Raw genomic sequence first — 20,262 nt, 5'->3', positions numbered from 1 at the left:
CCCTGAGCCTCTCGGTTTTAGTACTGCTCTTGTTTTAAAGACTGAGTGACACTGCGTGTATTCTACACAAAGGCATACATATCTCTGTATATTTGTGCTGCTTGTGTGGCTGGAACTCCTCCAGGGAGAATTCTGGACAAAATGATTTAATTTTCCCTGACTGCTGCCGACCTTGGAAATTTTGGACACCAATGCCTGTGACTGACGCTTGTGCAGGGGAGGAAAAAGACCCTCACATGACTTCCATCCTCCAGACGAAAGCAGTGGGAGATGGTAGCTCTGGTGAGGAGTGAGAGGAGCCATACAGAGACACGAGGTTCAGTTTCCAGTATTGCTTCTAGGGCCCTAACGTTCTTTGTTAGGGATATGATGGCATCATAGTTAGGTATGGGGGTGAGTTATATGATGATACGGTAATGAGTAAGAGGATGGAGCATTTGCGCAAACACTGGTTATACTTCTTACATATATTGCCTGCTTGTAAGGACTGAAGATTCAGAGGATTAATGAAAATACTAGCAGCTGTGCTATTCATATAGTGGTCTCTCTGTTTTTCTCCGTGATCCTCATCAGTTTTACTTGAAATACTTTCAGTTGTCAAAATGTACTTTCCTGATTTTTATATGTGCCCATTATTTACCTCACACATAAACTAAGGAACATTTTGAGACCATTTTAATACTATGGTTGTCAAGTCGTTATCACTACTTCTAGTAATCTTTGCCAGTCTCTAATGGGTCCTTATATGTATTGTTTTCACATGTACATGTGGATCTCATGCCTGTGTATGCTTTTAATTAAATATTTGCCAAACTGAATGTTTATCAGGAAGCAGTGATGTCCACTTAAATGAATGCCTGATGTCGGGAGAGACTCTCAGCCTCTCCACAGGCCCTGTATTAAGCTGGATTTCTACCTTTCCTCTCAGAATAGATAAAAGCATCTGCCCATCCAGCAAGGTGGTAGGGGGTAAGGAGTTCATTTTGTCAGAAATACATCAAATAAGAATGCTCCTCAACTCTGTGCTTACAGAGGTTTGTAAGCACTGTAGGTTAACATTCCATTGATGAAAATGGAATATGCTCACAATAGTTCTGACTCTGGGTGTGTGGGGGGGGAGTTGGGAAGAGTAATTGTAGATGGAGGAGAGCCACGTGAATGTATGTGAATAAACAACCAGCCTTAACACCTAATTACAGTGATTTCAAAGGGGGGTGTTACACAGTACATCTAGGCTGGATTGGAGAGGTAGGAAGGGAGGGTTGTTGTTTCCTTATCTTTGCAGTGTAGATGTATAATTTTTTGTCATTATATCTGTAAATTGTTTAGGTTTCCCAGTTTGGCCTTTTGTAAAAATTGTTTTAAGAGAGATCAGAGCTCAGTGATGTCCTAATGAGACCTAAATTTCAGCCTTTTTATTGTGGTTATAAAAATAAATAGTTCTCATCTACCAAGTGATCATTTTCTTTCTAGTAATCAATACTCAGCAGAAATACTAATCACAAAAGTAGATTATTGCCTTAACCTGAGTTTCTAGGCACCATCCATCCATTAGAATAAATTCCAACCTCTTAGGGCAAAGAATTCTAGAATTATGTCAGCAAATCAAGGATAAATAAAATTCAGCCATTGAATTGATAGAAGTTGCTGGAAAGTACCCTCATCAAATACAGAACAGATTTCACAATGATAGTCATAAATTAAAGGATTTTTTTTTTCCTTTCTACAAATTTATCCTCCCACCTGAAATTTTTTTTAGGAACTGAAAGTTCTAAAGCTTTCTAGTTTAGTCGGGTAACAGTTTTAAAAGAAAACAAAGGATAAACATTTTATTTTTATATCTGGTTTTTCATGCCATGTTTGTCTGTATTTGGTTTAAGAGTGTTTACAGGGATTCATAAAATATAACAAGCTCACAGGAGAAAATTGAGAAAGAATCACAAAAGGTAGGATTATATAATAGAGGAACGAGGCCTTAGCCTCTTTAAGACTGCTGTGCCTTCAGGGAGAGTATAGGCTCACACAGTCCCGTGTGGCGACTTAAGAGCCTTGGGTGGCTCTCGAGCACTTGAATGGACCTGGTCCTGATTGAGATGTGCTGGACCTGCAAAATACACAGCAGATTCCAAAGACTTCATATCAAAGAAAGAAAATAATATCAATATCTTTTTCATATTGGTTATTTGTTGATAGGATGTTTTGTAGTGTTAGTTAAATATTAAAAATAATTTCATCTATTTTTCCTTTTTCTGATGTTGCTAACTAGAAAATGTGAACGTGTATATGTTGCTCTCATTTGTGATTCACTGTTTTTTTTGTGACCTCGTGCTGTCTAGGACGAGGTTAGTTTGATGTCCTCTTATGAGGATTGAGTGGCTCCACAAGCACTTGTCTCTGAGTAGCTTGGCTGGGGGTTGGGGGTGGGATAGTGGGGGGAGGCCGAGAGCATGCCCAGAAGCAGGACCTAGAGACTCCTTAGCAATTTGTTTTGAAGCTCATCCTATATTGAGGTGAATGGGTGATTAAAATTTGTTTCAGAATTAAAAATATATGTGTATCAGATTTTTACAGTAAATACATAAGGTGGTTTTTAGCAGGGAAAGAAGATTAAGAATATATATTGATGAGTGTTGTGGAAGGTCCTGTTTTATACAGAGCAAAGGGAGACTGATCTCTGTGTTCATTGTCTTCCTAATTTAGTAAGGCAAGGAGTATCCTCTCAAAATACTTCTAGTTAACCTATTAATTAATTGAGATTATTCCCCACACTCTGCTTTAATTATCTTTGGTAAATAAAATCTCCAATAACTGGTACCTGCAAAATTAATCCGGAAAATGTGTAAATAAATACAAAATAGTGTATCATTCTTTAAAATAAGCCCTACTTATCTCTAAGTTAGGATGAATATGTATGAAGTACATATTCTTGTTTGCTGTGGCTCCTTAAGGAGAAAAGTATATTTAATTGAGCCTTTCTACCTAATGATTTCAGTAGTCTAATGATTTCAGTCAACATGCATCTTATTTATGCATATATGTATGTATTCATGTATTTATTTATCTCACATACACTTATTTAGCACTTACTTTGTGCCAGGCTCTCCTCTAAGAAAATCAGTACGTGTTTATCTGAAAATAACTGACACATAGAGCTTACTCGGAATCCGGCCATGTTCTAAATGCCTTGTGTATACGAATGCATTTCTTCCTGTAACTGTGAGGTAGGCAGAGTTATCCATGTTAAACTGAAGCACAGAGAAGTTAGGTAACTTATCTTAATTCACACAGCTCTTATGTAGAATTGCTGGGAACCAAACCTTTGCAGCCTGGTGACTCCAGAGTCCATGCTCCTATTTAAGCTGTATAAAATAGTGTTCTACTTACTTTTCTCTCCCAGGTGCATCAGCTGGACTTGCCCAGATGATGATACTGTCTTTTCTGGGGTTCATAGAAGCTTTTCATAACTACCTGGAAATTCTGTCATGAGAGTGATGGGTCATTTAAGAGCTTATTTCCAGAGGCAGGGTATTTATTATGGCTCTTTGTGAATTTATGATTGGCTGTGTGGAATAGTGGGCGGGATTATATGGTAATTATGCAAAAGAGCCTTATATAACAGCCTTATATTAATACTAAACTCAGGCTGTGACCTCGAAATGTTGTAGATATGCAGTTGTTTTTCTCCCTTCTTTATCCTTTATACATAGTTCAGCTTTTGTCATTTTGTCATTTTGTCATTTCATTATCACCATCATAAGGCCTGTGAAGGTCTTTGGTAATTTGATTTTTTTAGAGATCAGATGTATGAAGAATACGCATCCATAGATCCTCAATTCTTTAGGTGTGGCCCAAAGCTATTCTGTTGAACTAAATTACTTCCATACTTTATAAGATTGTGATTTAAATTTGGTCTTAAGTTTTCATCTTCATTCCTCTGAAAGGTCCTTGAAATTCCTTTGAAGGAAAATTCCACAATCTAATGGACTAAGGATGAATCAAATTAGATTACCTGCTTTTCTTTGAAAACATCTTTGAGAAACCAATAATATGGGAAACTACATGTATTTTGCTTACTTAACCTGTTAGAGGAGGGGCTGTGATTAAAGCTTCATCCCGATTTCAAAATACTCTTCTCCCCCATGTTTTGTTTTTTTATTAAAAAAAATTTTTTTTAATGTTTATTTTTGAGAGGGGGCGAAAGACAGAGCACGAGTGGGGAAGAAGCAGAGAGAAAGAGGGGGCACAGAATACAAAGCAGGCCCCAGGCTCTGAGTTGTCAGCACAGAGCCAGATGCGGGGCTCGAACCCACAAACCATGAGATCATGACTTGAGCCGAAGTCGAACACTTAACCGACTGAGCCACCCAGGCAATTTGTTATATAAAACCCCAGAAAGGTCAACAACTTGACAAAGTGGTCCTCAAAACTGAACCTGCTCATTTCAAAGGTGTTTTTTAGAAATTTATGTCTGAAAGGGCTCCTGACTACATATATCCATTCACACAACAGATATTTGTTTACAGTATACCCTCCAGCCACTGTACAGGCCCTGTAACAACAGTTATAGTAAAAGGCATGGCCTGCCTTCTCCTGGAGCTTACAATCTATGTGTTCCAGTTTACTGTAGTAAAGGTAAGGTAGGAATTACAAAGGTCCAAGAAAACACCATAGTATACACCATAACTGGCTAAGTTATCTTTTGAAATCCGAGAGTTGAGTGATACTCTAGAGTTCTAACCCAGTGGTTTAATTTTCCAGGTGAAAAAGGGAGACCCAAAGATGGGATGGGACTCTTTTATAAGAGAACCAAGCAAGAGCCTAGGGCTCCTTGGAGTCATTGCTCCAAGATCAGAGATCAGGCCCTTTGTGTTAGGAACGTGTAAAATACTTGCATACTAAACATTCTAGGAGTACCTTTGCTTGAAAAATGAGGAACCTGTCTGCATTAACCCACTACTTTTTAACTCCTGCCGTTCCGTATGTACTCAACCCACAAGCACAAAACTCAGGTTATCTTTTATTCAATTAAAGACCTTGCTAAGATTTACAATTTTAATTGAAACTGTTGAAATTGTGGCTCTTTTTCAAGTGATTGACAAGTCAGTGATGAGTATCTAGAGATGGCTCCAAGGTAGAGAAATAGATCTCGGTATCCACAGGAGAGGGACATAAATGCTAATTACACATTGACTTTAAATCTTGGTTTGTCATAGCTGCCTGCAGGTATGTGTCTTGGCTGTGGGCTGTTCTCAGGGCTTCATTTGTATTTGAGATTTACTTTAATAATGTTGCCTCCCCAATGAGCTCTTTAATCTCGTATTTTCAGTTCTTTTTCTAGATAAAGGAAAAAATTGGGAGATGAATATAATTATTAATTCTTTAGGTTATTGAGGATTAAAGTTTTCTTTGGTCTTCCCACTTAATTTTCCTGAAAGACTGTTTTTGGGATAGGGTGCCTTTTGGCCTTCTGAATTGGAAGATGGTCAGGTGTTCGTTTTTGTTTATTATCATTACCATCACCCCCCTCCCCCAACATCATCAGCATTACTCATATGGCCTTCTGGATGAATTTTTGTAGCCCCTCTCATTCCTTGGCCTGTATTAACTCTCACCAGCTGCATACAGGGAAACTATTAAAACCTCTTTGTTGGGAAAAACAAAAAACAAAAAAACCCCTCTTTGTTGGAGGTACTAGTTGTTAGAACCCATCCTGCCCTGCCCCCGTCTGATCATATCCCTCACATTTACCTGTCTCTTTAGCTTTCGACAAGTTGATGAGACCTAGAAGTAATTCCAGTGTATACAACTGACTTTAGGAGTCTTCTATATATCTTCTTCTTGTCTCTGTTGTTGTATTATGACAGCACTTCTCATAAGAAAGATTTACCTTACCTTCAGCCCTTAATTGGCTTTCTCTCCAGTAGGGCTCCCTGTTGCTTTTAAACCGTTATTAGATGGAGCATTCAAGTGAGTGATCTGACAGTCCGAATTTTGAGGCAGCTGTCCTTTTCAAAATTTCTGTATTCATTTTTAAAATGAGTTTTTGAGGAACAGACAGATTGAAAGGATTTTAATGGTGCTCACCAGCACTGAGCTGAACTTGAGGTCTATGCAATATGCTGTATTCAAGCTGATCAGTGAGAACTAAAGACATGGTTAGAAAACAAGATTCTGGACTTTCTGACTGTGAGGGTGACTTCAGGATGCTTGATCCAATGTATTTTCAGTGCAGATGTATAAATCTTGGCCATGGCCAAAACCAGGTATATATCTTAATTCTATAAACCAGACCCTGTATGTTTGTTAAAGGACACCACATACTTGTCTTCTTCTTAAAAGTTTTCATAAAGAAAGATCATTGCTCGGTATGTCTGTATCCATATATTGTATATTAGGATTAAACAACTTTCTCATTTTAGGTTCCTAGCTTCCTAATCTCTTTGTTGTGTTTGTTCACTTTTTTGGTGTTGGAGACTCATTTAATGAGGACACTCAAGACCTGGCCTGGACAGAGTGGGGAGTGCCCTGGAATTGGTCAGGCAGGCAGGCAAGGCATGTGGGTAGCAGGCCCACACCTGACCCCAGGAAGGGATGTCAGGTGGTGGGGAGTGGCTCAGGCAGGTAGACCCACCAGCGGGCCTGAAAGCCCTTAAAGGAATAACTAAGCCAGGTGGTGAGTGCCCAGGCCAGAGCTTAGTCCAAGGAGGCAGGGCTGGGTTTGGGTGGGGGCTCCCAGGGCCGAGGGACTGACATTGCTAGGAGCCTACCCGAGTTGTGTCTGGAACTCAGGGCATGTCTGCCAGATGGACTCAGGTAGCTTCTGGAGGCAGCTGTGGAGGTGGTCCTTTTCCTCCATGTGGTCCAGACAGGAGTTGGATCTGGTCCAAAGTGGAGTTAATGGCAGCATATTTCTGCTTCCCTGAAGCCATTGTCCTCACCTTCTGCACCTGCCTCCACTGGCGCTCCCAGCTCCCTGTTGGGTCCTGACATTGTGGTCTTATGTGCCATGCCCAGCTGAAGGTAGAGGTGTCGGATGGAATGTGGGGCCACCCTAAACTGTTTGTATGCATATCTTTTTTTCAAAATTAAAAAAAATTTCTGGTCCCTTCAAGCCTTCCCCCTCAAAACTTCCTAACTGCAGCTCTTGGTACTGAGTGTAGTTAGCTGTGTCATTTTATTTACATGCAGTGATACCAGTCCCAAGCATCCTTGTGATTGTCATCTTGTTTGTTCTCCTTAATGTTTCTTAACTTGGTTCTAGAGTAGTTAGGTAGGCTGAAATTATGTGCAGTTTTTCTGTAGAGACATTTCATATTTAGAAAAAAGCAGATCATCAGGGGTGTTGAAAAGGTTAAAGAACTGTTTTACATAATGTTTTCTAGGAGTCCTGCAGGAATATGGCCAACCTCTTCTCTGTCAAGTGTAACTTCCGTGGGACCTTAAATGTTTTGCCATTTGACTTTCTCTTTTGGTATTAACCTTTTTTTTTTTTTTTAATTTTTAGAGCAGTTTTAAGTTCATAGCAAAATAGAAGGTACAGAGCGTTCCCATATATGCCCTACCTCTACACAGCCTTCCCCACTATCATTATCCCCCACCAAAGTGGTACATTTGTTACCACTGATGAACCTACATTGATACATCATCACCTAAAGACTGTATTTTAACTTTAGGGTTCACTCTCAGTATTCTACATTCCATGGATTTTGAGAAAGGTATAATGGTATGTATCTGTCATTATTGTATGATGCAGAATAGTTTCACTGCCCTAAAAATCCCCTTGTGCCTTTCCTGTTTTTCCCTGTCTCTTCCCTCTATCCCCTGGCAATCTCTGATCTCACTGTCTTTATCATTTTGCCTTTTCCAGAATGTCACATAGTTGGAACCATATGATATGTAGCTTTTTTCAGGTTAGCTTCTTTCTCTTAGTAGTATGCATGTAAGATTCCACTATGTCTTTTCATACCATGATAGCGCCTTTCTTTTTAGTGCCGAATAATACTCCTTTATCTGGATGTACCACAATTAATTTATATATTCATCTACTGAAGGACACCTTAGTTGCTTCCAAATTTTGGCAGTTATGAGTAAAGATGCTATAAACATGCTTATGCAGGTTTTTGCATGAACATAAGTTGCAGCTTATTTGGCTAAATACCAAGGCATGTGATAGTTGGAACATATGGTAAAATATGTTTAGTTTTGTGAGAAACCACCAAACTGCCTTTCAGAGTAGCTGTGCTGTTTTGCATCCCCATTAACCATGAATGAGAACTTCTGCTCCTCCACAGCCACACCAGCATTTGTTGTCAGTGTTCGGATTTTGGCAGTCCTAATGTAGCTCTAGCTCTTCAGTGTTGTGATTTGTATTCCCCGAGTGATAGGTGATGTAGAGCATCGTTGCCTTCTGAAGGTCTTTGGTGAGATATCCAGGTCTTAGGCCCATTTTTAAATCAGGTTGTTCCATTTTCTCACTGTTGAATTTTAAGACTTCTTTGCATATCTTGTTTCACAGTCCTCTGTCAGATAAAGACTTTTGCAGATATTTTCTGCCAGCCTGTGGTTCAGCTATCTTTTAATTGTTATTTTTTAAAATGTTAATCCCAGAAAAACTGAGTGAGGTGATCCTTGACAACTAGGCAGGCCCACCTGACTGCTAGTGAGCTGTGTTGCAAACTCTCAACCTTAACTCCCTTGCTTCTCTATTTTCAGGTCAATGTGACTGTGGACTACATTAGACCAGCCAGCCCAGCCACAGAGACGGTGCCTGCCTTTTCAGAGCGGACATGTGCCACCGTTACCATTGGAGGAATGTGAGTGTTGTAACTGGCAGGGGCTCAACCACAGCTACGAGTTGTGCTCATTTAAGTGTCTCCTTCCTATCCTCCCTCATTTCCTTTCTGTTGCTCTTAACACAGTGGTTTATAATTGTTATGTCTGTGTAGCACTTTACATTTGCAAAGCATTTTATAATCATTCATTAGCTAATCATATTCTTTCATTATTGTCATTTAAGATTTATTGGGCTCTGTGTGCTTGGCACTATGTAGCATATATTATTACTATTAATAATGCCATTTATTGAGTGTCAGTCAGGCCCTAGGTACTATCTGACATTAGGTAGAAAAATTATCTGTACATTAGTTTAGGAAGTTCAATTATGGACCAGAAAAGGGGGGTGGAGAGGGGAAGAAGAAGAAAAAGAAGAGTTCATTGGGCATTTTCTTTATATAGATGTCTGTAATCAGTAGATGATGGGGACTTTCTTTCTCTTCTGTGCTGGCTGTATCCTGTTATATTCCAGAGTCTCTTGGGAACTTGGTTGATGAACAGTTTTTAAAGGGAGGTATCTGATGGGGGAAGAACGAAGCCTGCAGCCTGCTGGGCCATGCTTGCACAATAAATATTAAAACAGTCAGTCCCCAGTAGTAATTCTTACTCTGCATAAAATACACCAGCATGATAATTGTTTCCATCTCTAGTTAACAATCTTAAATACTGTTTGTTACCAAACTGGTATTTTTCTTCTCTTTTACGGGGGTATAGTGGAGGAGAAGAAAAGAATAGGTTTCTTCTCAAAACAGGGATTGTCTTATTGAAAGTACAATGGAGCCCATTAGGAGAAACACCTCTAAGCCACAGCATTCTTCTGAAAGAGAAGACCTTGTAGCTAATTTACCTTCTAGAAACTCTCCTACCAAATAGGAGCCTTCTCTGCTCATTCGTGCTGTCACGCTTGAAAATAACTATTTTTTAGCCATTGTTATCACTCCTGTATTTATGTAAACATTACTGTTCACACAACCATCAGAGACTTCGTGGAGAGGAACTCAGTATAGGATTTTGTTGTCATTACCTTAACACCATCACAAGTGACATGTTTTGTTAGCAGAATCTTGACAAATAAGATGATTTTGAAATGGGAGAGACTAGGACATAGTTTGGTCATTTTTGTGCCTGTTTAACTTGCAGTAATGATTATTGCCACTTTGTCACCACTTCTTAGGAGTTACATGCATGCTACTCTACTATGGAGAGCTGGAAAGTTAGTATTCTTATATGTTAAAATTTTAACTGTCACGAGGAATCACCTCAGTAGATAACAGCTCTTATTATCTAATTACTGGTAAAAACAACAGCATCACTGCTGTAGAAATGCACACCTTTATTTTTGGTAGATGGTTTCCATTCATTTTAGCAATCCATTAAAGTGGATTATTTCATTTAGTTACCACTGAGGTGTATTTTTAAAGTAAATTTACACTGCTTAAATATTACATATTCTGGGGATGCCTGGGTGGTGGCTCTGTCGGTTAAGCGTCTGACTCTTGATTTTGACTCAGGTCATCATCTCAGGGTCAAGAGATCGAGCCTTGTGTCAGGCTCTTTGCTGTTGTGGAGCCTGCTTAAGATTCTCTCTCTGCCTCTGCCCCTCCATGTGCATGCACTCTCTCTGAAAAATTTACATATTCTGAGTGTGTTATGGGGATTTTTTTTTAATACAGGACAGTTTGAAACAGCTAGTTTAAAAATTCCATAGTAGGGTATTACGGGCATGCTCCATGCCAGGACACCTTGAGGTTTCAACTGTGTTGATCTTGACTTTGTTGGAGATTACTCCTTCAGGCTAACATGCCTCTCTGCAAAGGCTAAGTGACTGTTCTAACCAAGGTTTTGGTCTGTAATTAAGCCTTCATAAGAAGTTATCAGCCTTTTTTTCGATTTGGTTGGTCAACACAGGTTGATTGTCTTTTTTTTTTCTTTCTTTTTTTTAAGTTTATTTTTTGAGGGAGAGAGAAAGCATGCGCACGCACACAGGTTGGGGAGGGCAGAGAGAGGAGAGGACAGAGAATTGGAAGCAGGCTCCATGCTGACAGCGGAGAGCCTGATGTGGGGCTTGAACTCACCAACTGTGAGATCATGACCTGAGCCCAAGTCAGACACTCAACTGACTGAGCCACCCAGGTGCCCCCACAAGTTGATTGGTCTTAATTGACAGGAAAGATTGTCTGTACTTCAGGTTCTTGGCAGAGATGATAACCTTGACTTTACCTCTCAGTTCTTGTAATGGGAATATAAAAAGTACTATTTTTGTATGATTTACCAAAGTATTGACCGGTGTGTCGATTCTTCTGGGTCCCTTAATTGTCTCCTTGGATAAGATCACCCTAAGCAGGGTGCCTGGGAAGCATTATGAGTTACTTTATAGAGTTGTTTCTACTGAGTAGACTTTGTGAAGCAGTTACTGGTGTGCATTCAAGGGAAATAACTGAGATTTACTGATACTTTGGAGAGAAACTCTCACTAGACAGTAAGCTCCCTGAAGATAGGGATTTTTGTCATTTGCATTCCCTTTTGTAGTCTTAGTATTCAACATATGGTAGGAGTTTCAATAAATTTTTGAATTATTTATTGTATTGCAGAGTTTCCCTTTATGAAGCATAACAGGAATACTTAGATGTCTCATTACCTGGGACACTTATTTCTGTTGAGCCCTGAGTTTGTTGTTACGTAATCAGTACTGGAAAAGTTATATTAGATAGTTTTCATTTTTTGTTTGGTTATTGGGACATCATTGCTTAAAGATAGGTCATGTCTGGAAAATGAACATTTTAATGCTTCTTACACTTTTTATGTTTCAGTCGTACTCATAGCTTCTCTTTATTTTCCCTTTGCCTTGATTGTGTTTTATTATTTTTCTGAATTTTCTGTACTTTGGCAGTCAATCCAAATAAAATTGTACAAAAGTTGTATGAATAAATAATAATGTTCAAATACTCAGCTTCTATTCAGAATTTAGGTATACTAACAGTCTTCTGAGTGTAATGGTTAACTATTCAAAAACATTGGCTAGAGAAGGGATTTTTTTTTTAAGTTTATTTATTTATTTTGATAGAGAAGGCATGAGCAGGGGAGGGGCAGGGAGAGAGGGAGAGAATCCCAAGTAGGCTCCACACTGTCAGTGCAGAGCTCAATGTGGAGCTCGATCTCACCAACCATGAGATGATGACCTGAGTCAAAATTAAGAGAGTGACACTTAACCAACTGAGCCACCCAAGTGCCCTGAGAAGGAATTTTTTTTTTAATCTAAAATACTTTCATTTCATTTTAAACATTAAAATGTGCATATATTTCTGAATCTTTGATACATGGGAAGAGTAGATCAACTATTTGATAACATGAAAAATTGCACAGTTTCCTCTTTAGAAGGAGTACTTGAGGGGTGCCTGGGTAGCTCAGTAGGTCAGGTGTTCGACTTTTGCTCAGGTCATGATCTCGCAGTTCATGAGTTCGAGCCCCACATTGGGCTCTGTGCTGACAGCTGAGAGCCTGGAGCCTGCTTCAGATCCTGTGTCTCCCTCTCTGTGTGCTCTTCCCTGCTTGCACTCTCTCTCTCAAAAATAAATAAACATTAATAAAAAAGGAGTACTTGAAAACACTGATTATCAAACCCTAGATTTTTGTGATTTACATCCCCCTCATTTATTTTGCAACCATTTTAAAGCCGTTCATCTTATTGAACCTTTTCAAAGTATTCAGCTGTTTTCATAAACACATGTTTTTTGTGTACTCATATTTCAATTAACAAAATATTTGATGAAGTACATAATTAAAAATAACAAGCATAACCAGTATATATAGTTTTGTGGACAGAAACAAATGGCTCAACAGGTTGGGACAGAAGTGCACAGGTGTCTGAGTGGTCCTCAGTCATTCTGTTTGGCATCAGCTGAAATCCTAGAATTTGTGGGTCAGTTCAGGGAAGGTTAGGGGAGCTCCTGTAGTAATGCTGTCTGGGAAAGACAGTCTTTGTTCAAACTTGTAACAATGTAGAATTATCCTCTGTAGGCTTATACACCTACATGTGGGCTTTCTTAACATCTAGAGGCTTTCCTGTTATTCAAGAGATCAGCTGGGCTCTGGCTGTGGAAGAACTTCTCTCAAGCTGCTGATCGTAGGGTAATGAGAAGGAGGCAGATGAGATGGAGTTGCTCTCAGTTATTTCAAAGCAGATTTTTAAGTGTATTTCACATGCTAAAGTGTGTGAATTGTCTGTATCCTCAACAGGGTTCAGTCTAGTCCTTCTCTTTTGCTTTTTGGTGTATGAGAGGAGGTTGAGTCACAGGATCTCTGTGAGGCACCTCTGGTGTGACAGTCTTCTGCTCCCATCTCTTGCCCTCTAGAGAATCAATGGAAACGAGTTTCATCATTCCTCTAATAGATTAACATTTTTTTCTTGATTAACGTCACTGTAGAGTTGGCAAGAGTTGTTATCTGTTAATCAAAACAGTTTAAATAAAAAATAAAAAGATCAAACTTCGAGTTGTTTTTCATTCCCCGGCTCCCGGGCTGGGAATTAGCTGAGCCTTTTAGGCCTGGTTTGTGACATGAAGCTGTCAAGATGGCGCTTCCTGTTAATTACTTTTTATTGTATTTAAGACACTTAAATAACTCTTCTTGTGATTTAGTCTTCTATGTAATTAGCTTCAGTGATTAAAATCTCATTCTTTCTTTATTGTCAAAGCCTTCTTGAAGAGTGAGATTTTTCTGGGGTGACCTTTTCTTGTGCTGGACTTCCCAATTACTTGGAGCTCCAATTTGGCGAACGCATATGAGAATCTATTGACTAGTTGCTCACCTCTTTCTGCATGTCACCTTTTCAAAGAAAGGTCTTAAAAATTTTTCATGTTTATAAGGGGGCACCTAAAATATATAACTTAAGGGGCTAAACCTCACATACTCACATGAATAGTTATCACCACTCCAACCCTGGAAAATTGTAACAGGTCCAGCAAATGCAGTACCACTAAGATACTTCCCAGTGGTTTCCATTATGTGAAGTATTTCACAATGGTAGGAGACCGTGGACATGACCTGTTTTTGGAAAGTAAAGAATGGCATATAGATGGAAGCGTACAATAGGAATAGTTGGAAAATGCCTGTTTTTGTACAATGTCATTTTGGCAGCGAGAGGGGGGTGATTTTTTTCCTGACATTCTTTTTGAAACCATGTTTCCCTCTACTGCTTTCCTGCACTGCCTTTGTGCTGTCTTTGAATCTTGCATAGGCACTGCTCCCTTGATGTCCACACAAGTATGAGGCCTTGCTGCCAGAGGTATTGTCGAAGATCTTTTGGGCTTGGGACATCTTAGTTACCGCTTTGTTCTAGTGACTATCATCCAGCAGCCTCAAAGCCATCCTGTGAACTTTTTTTGTGTCTCTTTGGATTCTTCCTAGATAGAGCTCGTCTGTTATTAGATTTCTATAAACCAGACAGTCAGACTTGTAGCGAATGAGACTTCTGCTTCTGGTTTTCTATGGCTTTGGTTCTGGTTCGCAGGAATGCTTCTTTCTTCAAGTGTTCTATTAAGTGACTGAAGCTTGCAGTCAGGTCTTGTCCTTCTTCTAGAATAATCCTTTTCTAATCCTAGTTTGGTTTTCCTCGGCCACAGTAGAATTAAGTGTCCTATAATCCCCACCGTTTCTGGCTTGAGTTCTGTAGCTTTAAGGCTTTCACAATCAGACCAAACCTCCTCTCTCTTGAGTTTTCAAATCTTAAAACATACTAATATCTGACTTTCAGGCTAAACATAGGAAGAAAGTGGCCTCTTGAAACCCTATTTTCAGGACTAGGGTTTTGACTTAAGAGTTGCCTGCACCATCCTGAAGGCACTCTTCTAGCGCCTGAAGAAGTGCGGAGACCTTATTCATGTCACTGACTGGGCCATGAGGTAGAAACTGGCTGGTTGCCAGCCCTTTTCTCAAGATTTATTCCTTATACTTTATCAGATTTATTGGGGGCTTTTTACCCCCCATTTTTCCCTGCTATGAAGGAAAAGGGACACATCAGAATAAGGGTCCCCCTGGGCCTTTAATTAGAAACACCTAACCTCCCCCACCCCCAATTAAAAATATGTTAGATTGTTTACTGGAGCTCATAGGCTGTTTGATTTGTGTAATTGCTTCTGCTGTGTTTGGTAGAAGTATGCCTATCCACCATCCTGAAGACACTGGAAGCTTCTGTGGCATTTAGTTTAGAATACCATGGAAAGAAATCGTTGAATAACTGGGTCTGTCTCCTGCTAGCTCAGTCAGGTATAGTGATCATTGTAAGAGACTGGTTCATAAAAGCACTTTAAGAAGGACCTTAGCTATTGCAATGGGGGTAGGGTGGGAATCAGGAAAATACTCAGTTTCAGACAGATCGCTCTCTCATATGTTTTGTGGCTATCTATGGAAATTTCATGCTGCCAAATGTTATTTCTTTAAAGACCTCTTGGTTTCAGTTTACTGTATTATCTTCATCTCTATATGGAAGTTCAGTTAAGCTTTTCGTGAGAGAATCCTTGGATCATCTGAATCAGCAGAATCCATTGCTCAGCTCTGTGTTTTCCCTGTACCTGTCTACCAAGAACAGTAGATTTGTGTTTATTCATTCAAGGAATATTTGAACACCTACTGGGTGCCAGGCACTGGGAATATAGCAACGAATGAAGCAACAAACAGTTGCACCCGATGAGGTTCTCCCAAATGCTCTTCTTTCTTGGGATTTCTTGGCACTGATTCGTGCAGCCTCAAGCATCCTTGTGGGTATTCGCTGGCTTTGCTGCCCTCAGAACCTTGTTTATGTAGAGTTTTGCGTTAAGGAACACAAGTGACTTTATTTAAACAGTGCCTGAAAATGTTGTTTTCTGTTCAGTTTTGCCAGGGACTTGTAGAGACTTTACTGCTCAGAAATAGGATAAAATAAAATGAAACATAGTTCCTCTTTATATCTTTATTTTTAGATGAATCAGTAAGTCATTTTGTCAGTAGACAAAATGAGATGCTAGAGTGACTACTCACTGGCACCCATCTGCCCTTTTCCTCCTCACATTATAGTTCCTGGCTCATTCAGTGTGCGTACCCCTCTGTGAATGCTGACAGCTCCCCTGTGGTTCCCATCCTGCTGCATGTTCGGTTTGGGGCTAAAAGCACCGCTGACTTTCCCCACTGCCTCCCAGAGATGCTTGCGTAGAAGTATAGACGCTAACTTCTTTGCAGTGTCTGCTTTTCACTCTTGGAACAGTTATCCTTATAACTTTCAATGAAAAAATGTTTGAGTTCAAGCCATATGTATTTACTTCCTTACCTAAAAGATGAATATTTTTGAATGCACTGTTACTTCCATCCTTGAACCCCCAATTTTGTTATATTATTTAAGTTTTGCCATTAGTGAACTTTATAAAGTTCAGTTACTGTTTCTGATTAACTTTACAGAGTATTTCCCCCTCTGAAAGATTACAGAGTTAGAATGCTACCTTTTTCTGACTCCTCATTCCTTTTAAAAGTTTTTCTATTTCAAGGGGCACCCTTGGGTGGCTCAGTCGGTTAAGCGTCGGACTTTGGATTAGGTCATGATCTCACGGTTTGTGAGTTCGAGCCCCAGGTTGGGCTCTGTGCAGACAGCTCGGAGCCTGGAGCCTGCTTCAGATTCTGTGTCTCCCTCTCTGCCTCTCCCCTGCTCACTCTCTCTCTGTCTCTCTCTCTCTCTCAAAAATAAATAAATGTTAAAAAAACATTTAAAAAAAGATAAAAAAAAGTTTTTCTATTTCAGATTTGTTTGCATTTATTGTTTTCTCTTCTGTCAGTGTAATTGTCTTCTAAGCTTTGCTTGTAAGTTGATCCAAAAATTTTACCCTCCACCAATCCCTGCATAGCAGTTTTAAGTTGGTTCAAATAGGATAGCGTGAGAAGACACACACACAAAGAAATCCTGTGTCATTATATCCCCAGGGAAATGATGAGTGAATTCCCTGTGTGTGTGTCTCTGATGTGTGTATGTCCGTCTCTTTCTCCATTTTGGGCTTCTTCATATGCACCTGCCCCTTGTATCTCAGTTCCTTCTTTTTGTTGTATTCCCTTTTCATTTGGTGAAGAACCTTGATTTTACATGTGTGGGTGGTAAAGTTTCTGAATTTCTGCATGTCTGAAAATGTCTTAATTTTGTCCATATTCCTGATTGCTAGTTTCAGTATGAAATTCTAGCTTCAAAACTATTTTCCCAAGAGCTATGAAGGCACATTGTTCTATTGCTTTATCAGTGTTCATGAGAATTCAATTTCCATTCCTTTAAATCTCCATTTCTTCAACTTTTTTTTTTCCAGTCTCTGGAAGCTTTTACAATTTTCTGTTTATCTTTGGTTTTCTGAAAATTTATTAAAACATTTCTAGTGTGTCCTTTTTCCTGTATACTCAGTGGGCCAAAAACACTCATGTCTTCCTTCAACTTGGGAGATTTTTTTCCTATTCTTTCTTGAATTATTTTCTTTCTCTCTCTTTTGCCGCTGACTCAAGAAATTCTATCATATTTTCCCTCACACACACCCTTAATTCATTCATCTCATTCATTTACTTACTCATTAGTTCATTTATCAAGCAGTTATAAAATGCTTGGTATGTACTAAGTACTGTGTTAAATATCAGGAATGTATTGGTAGTTCTAAAACTGAAATGATGTCTTCTGCTATGAAATTTACAGAGACTGTTCTCTTAACCTAGCTTATTTTAATTGTTTATTTCAGCATTCATATTAAAATTTTTTGTGAAGTGTTTTAATAGCAGCCTGTTCTTAGTCCATGAATATAATACTTTCTCTGTCTCTGAGAGTATTATTTCAAAATTTAAAAACTGGGGCACCTGGGTGATTCAGTCAGTTAAGCGTCTGACTCTTGATTTCGGCCCAGGTCGTGATCTCACAGTTTATGGGATCAATCCCCATGTCCGTCTGTATACTAATAACTCAGTCTGCTTGGGATTCTCTTTCTCTCCCTCCCTCTGCCCCTCACCCCCCTCAAAATAAATGAACATTTAAACAATTTTTAAAAACCCTCTTCCGTTGAATTATCCCCCATGACTAAATGTTCTGTTTATTTTGTTCCATTTCTCTCATAAATCCTTAAATATTTGGGGAGCCTTGATTTATATGTATGCAGGAAGGATCAGATGGGAGTTGGCATGGTGTCCCTCTGTAGGTGTATTTACCTGCTTCCCCAAGGCATCTCTTTATGAAAGGGCATAGGTGAGAAGGAAGTATCAGAGGCAGCCCTCCTTTGGGGTGCCTGAAAGTGTTTGGACCTGGAACATAGAAGAAACAGGCAATTTTCAGACCCCGCTAAAATTGTCAAAGCAAACGCTGGGTTCCTTGGCTGGTAAAGAGCTTACGTGTACTTGACTGGGTGGGGTGAGAAGGGGATGTGATATGCTTGTCTGACCGTGTCAGATGCTGTGCCTCTGCACTTCTTAAGGCTACAACCTCCAGCAGAGGTCCTTTGCCAGTTAAGTCACCTACCTTCTGTTCTAGAACCTGTGTTTCTGTGAAGTGACTTGTCCTATACATGACCTTGGTAATCTGGGGACTCTTACTGGCATAATGTTGAAATTGTGTTGGTGTAGAAACAATATTGCCATATAGTTTAAAATATTGAATCTATAAGGGGTAAGCCTTCTCACATTTAAAGTGAGAGCTTTAGCAATACAGAGACTTATACAAAGAAAAATCTCAGAATGTGAAGTTGAGAAATCTACAGCAGTGTTTTCCTTTAGTGTAAGTCATGACTGCTTTAGTGTCTTCAGAAACCTTTATGCTTTCTGCTTGGTTAACCTTGATAGCACCCTGCAAGGGTAGTTGGAAAAGCTGTGAAGACTCTTCTTCCAGTCTTTGACAGTGGATTAAGGAAGTCTACAGCTTGATTCAGATTTTATATTGTGATTATAATGGTGTCTATTGGAAACAAAGCCCCTCTAGATGGAGAGCCCTGGGGTTTAAGGCTACTCTGCCATTAGATACTTAACTGTAGCCCTGTTTATATTAGGGTTGTTTTTGCTAGTACTTGGACTAGAAAGTTCCACCAGGTTTAAGTAGTCTGCCCATAATCCAGTTTTTCTTCTTAAGCCCTGTTTGTCGAGGAGTTTTGGGTGGTTTCCTGGATTGTGAACTACTCGGGAACACACATAAAAGTAGTGATATAAGAAATGTCTCTACTTGCCTGTAGATTATTTCTTGGGTATTTGCCAAGGGTCAGAACCCTCTGCTCTTAATAACTTCGTGGGCATCATAGGGACAGGAAAGAGGCTGGCTGATCCAGCTCTTTTGAATGAAGGTCCTGATTAATTGCTCAGATGATGTCCCCAGAGTCTCCTCGCTGTGGTGCTTTGTATTTTGTCAATAAAGGCCCTTGGGGTGCTGCCAGTTCTCCACCAATCAGATCCCATCTGCTTTCTGTCTTTCAGGATTTGTGCAAACTTTCTGATATGCTGTTAACACACTTTCTTGTTTTCTAGCACCGTTAGAGCTCTATTCTTGTCCATATCTGTCTTTTCTGTCATTTCAGTGGGACCTTGTAAAGAATGTCACGTGGACATAAGTTCTCAGTCTGCCATTCTGACCTCCCTCAAGCATTCTTTATTCTTTCAGATAATGCAATTGATGTGATAAGGAGAGGGGACATTTGACATGGTTACCAATAAGCAAAGATCCTGTGTCTTTCATATGCCATTTTTTAGCACCTTTCTCTTTATAATTCCTGTGGCCAGCATAGTACAAAGTGATAAAGTAAATAGGACTGGATTTTTTATAGATTTCTTCTCTCTCCCGGTAGTGATGCTGCTTAACAGCGATTTGCTCCAGTTCATTCTGAGTGATTTTTTTTTTAATAATAAAATATTGTAACCTTTCTAAAAGTTTAGAAAATGAAGGGAAATTACCCATTATTTAGTTATGCTAATATAATAGTTATTGTGTGGGGGTTACTCCTTTTGAGTGCTGGTTATTTTTTAAGAATTTAGTGTAGGAACAGGTAAATTGACTACTTTGCCTAGTGCTGACAAGAAGTCTACGGCAAGTGATAAAAGTAGGCTTTGGAGATGAACAGATGTGAAGTAAAACCTCAGCTCTGCTCCTGGATAGCTGTCCAGAGTTGGGCCTTAGCTTTTTATTATATAATTTAGATATAATAATCTCACACGTCATGGGGTAGTTGTGAGGATTAAATGTACTAATGCATTTAAAATGCTCAGTGTATTTACTAAGACTTAACCAGTTCTCACATCAGCCCAAGCTTCTAGAGTGGACTGGTCACTATTGATCCAATTTTGTATCTAGTGGCTTCTGCCCTTTCTCTCTTTTTAAAAGTAAGTTAGTTAGTTAGTTAGTTAGTTAGTTAGTTAGTTATTTTAGAGAGAAAGCATGTGTGTGAGCAGGGGTTGGGCAGAGGGGGGAGA

General features: G+C 39.4%; 1 protein-coding gene and 1 pseudogene across 2 annotated transcripts in view; one reads left to right on the top strand and one right to left on the bottom strand.

The window, feature by feature from the left end:
- The window catches only part of SND1 (staphylococcal nuclease and tudor domain containing 1), a 420,776-nt gene that overhangs the window by 180,006 nt on the left and 220,508 nt on the right, over positions 1 to 20,262 (top strand). For both annotated transcript variants that reach the window (XM_027075404.2, XM_053218125.1), the window contains one exon: positions 8,713 to 8,813. In XM_027075404.2, coding sequence (XP_026931205.2) covers positions 8,713 to 8,813 — 101 coding nt within the window. The remainder of the gene's footprint in view (positions 1 to 8,712; positions 8,814 to 20,262) is intronic.
- LOC106988445 (bublin coiled-coil protein-like) lies at positions 6,662 to 7,411 on the bottom strand (annotated as a pseudogene).

Source organism: Acinonyx jubatus, chromosome A2 (assembly GCF_027475565.1).
Source record: "Acinonyx jubatus isolate Ajub_Pintada_27869175 chromosome A2, VMU_Ajub_asm_v1.0, whole genome shotgun sequence".
Taxonomy (NCBI): domain Eukaryota; kingdom Metazoa; phylum Chordata; class Mammalia; order Carnivora; family Felidae; genus Acinonyx; species Acinonyx jubatus.
Note: the sequence above shows the minus strand (reverse complement) of the source record. Positions and strands in the feature narration are given on the sequence as shown.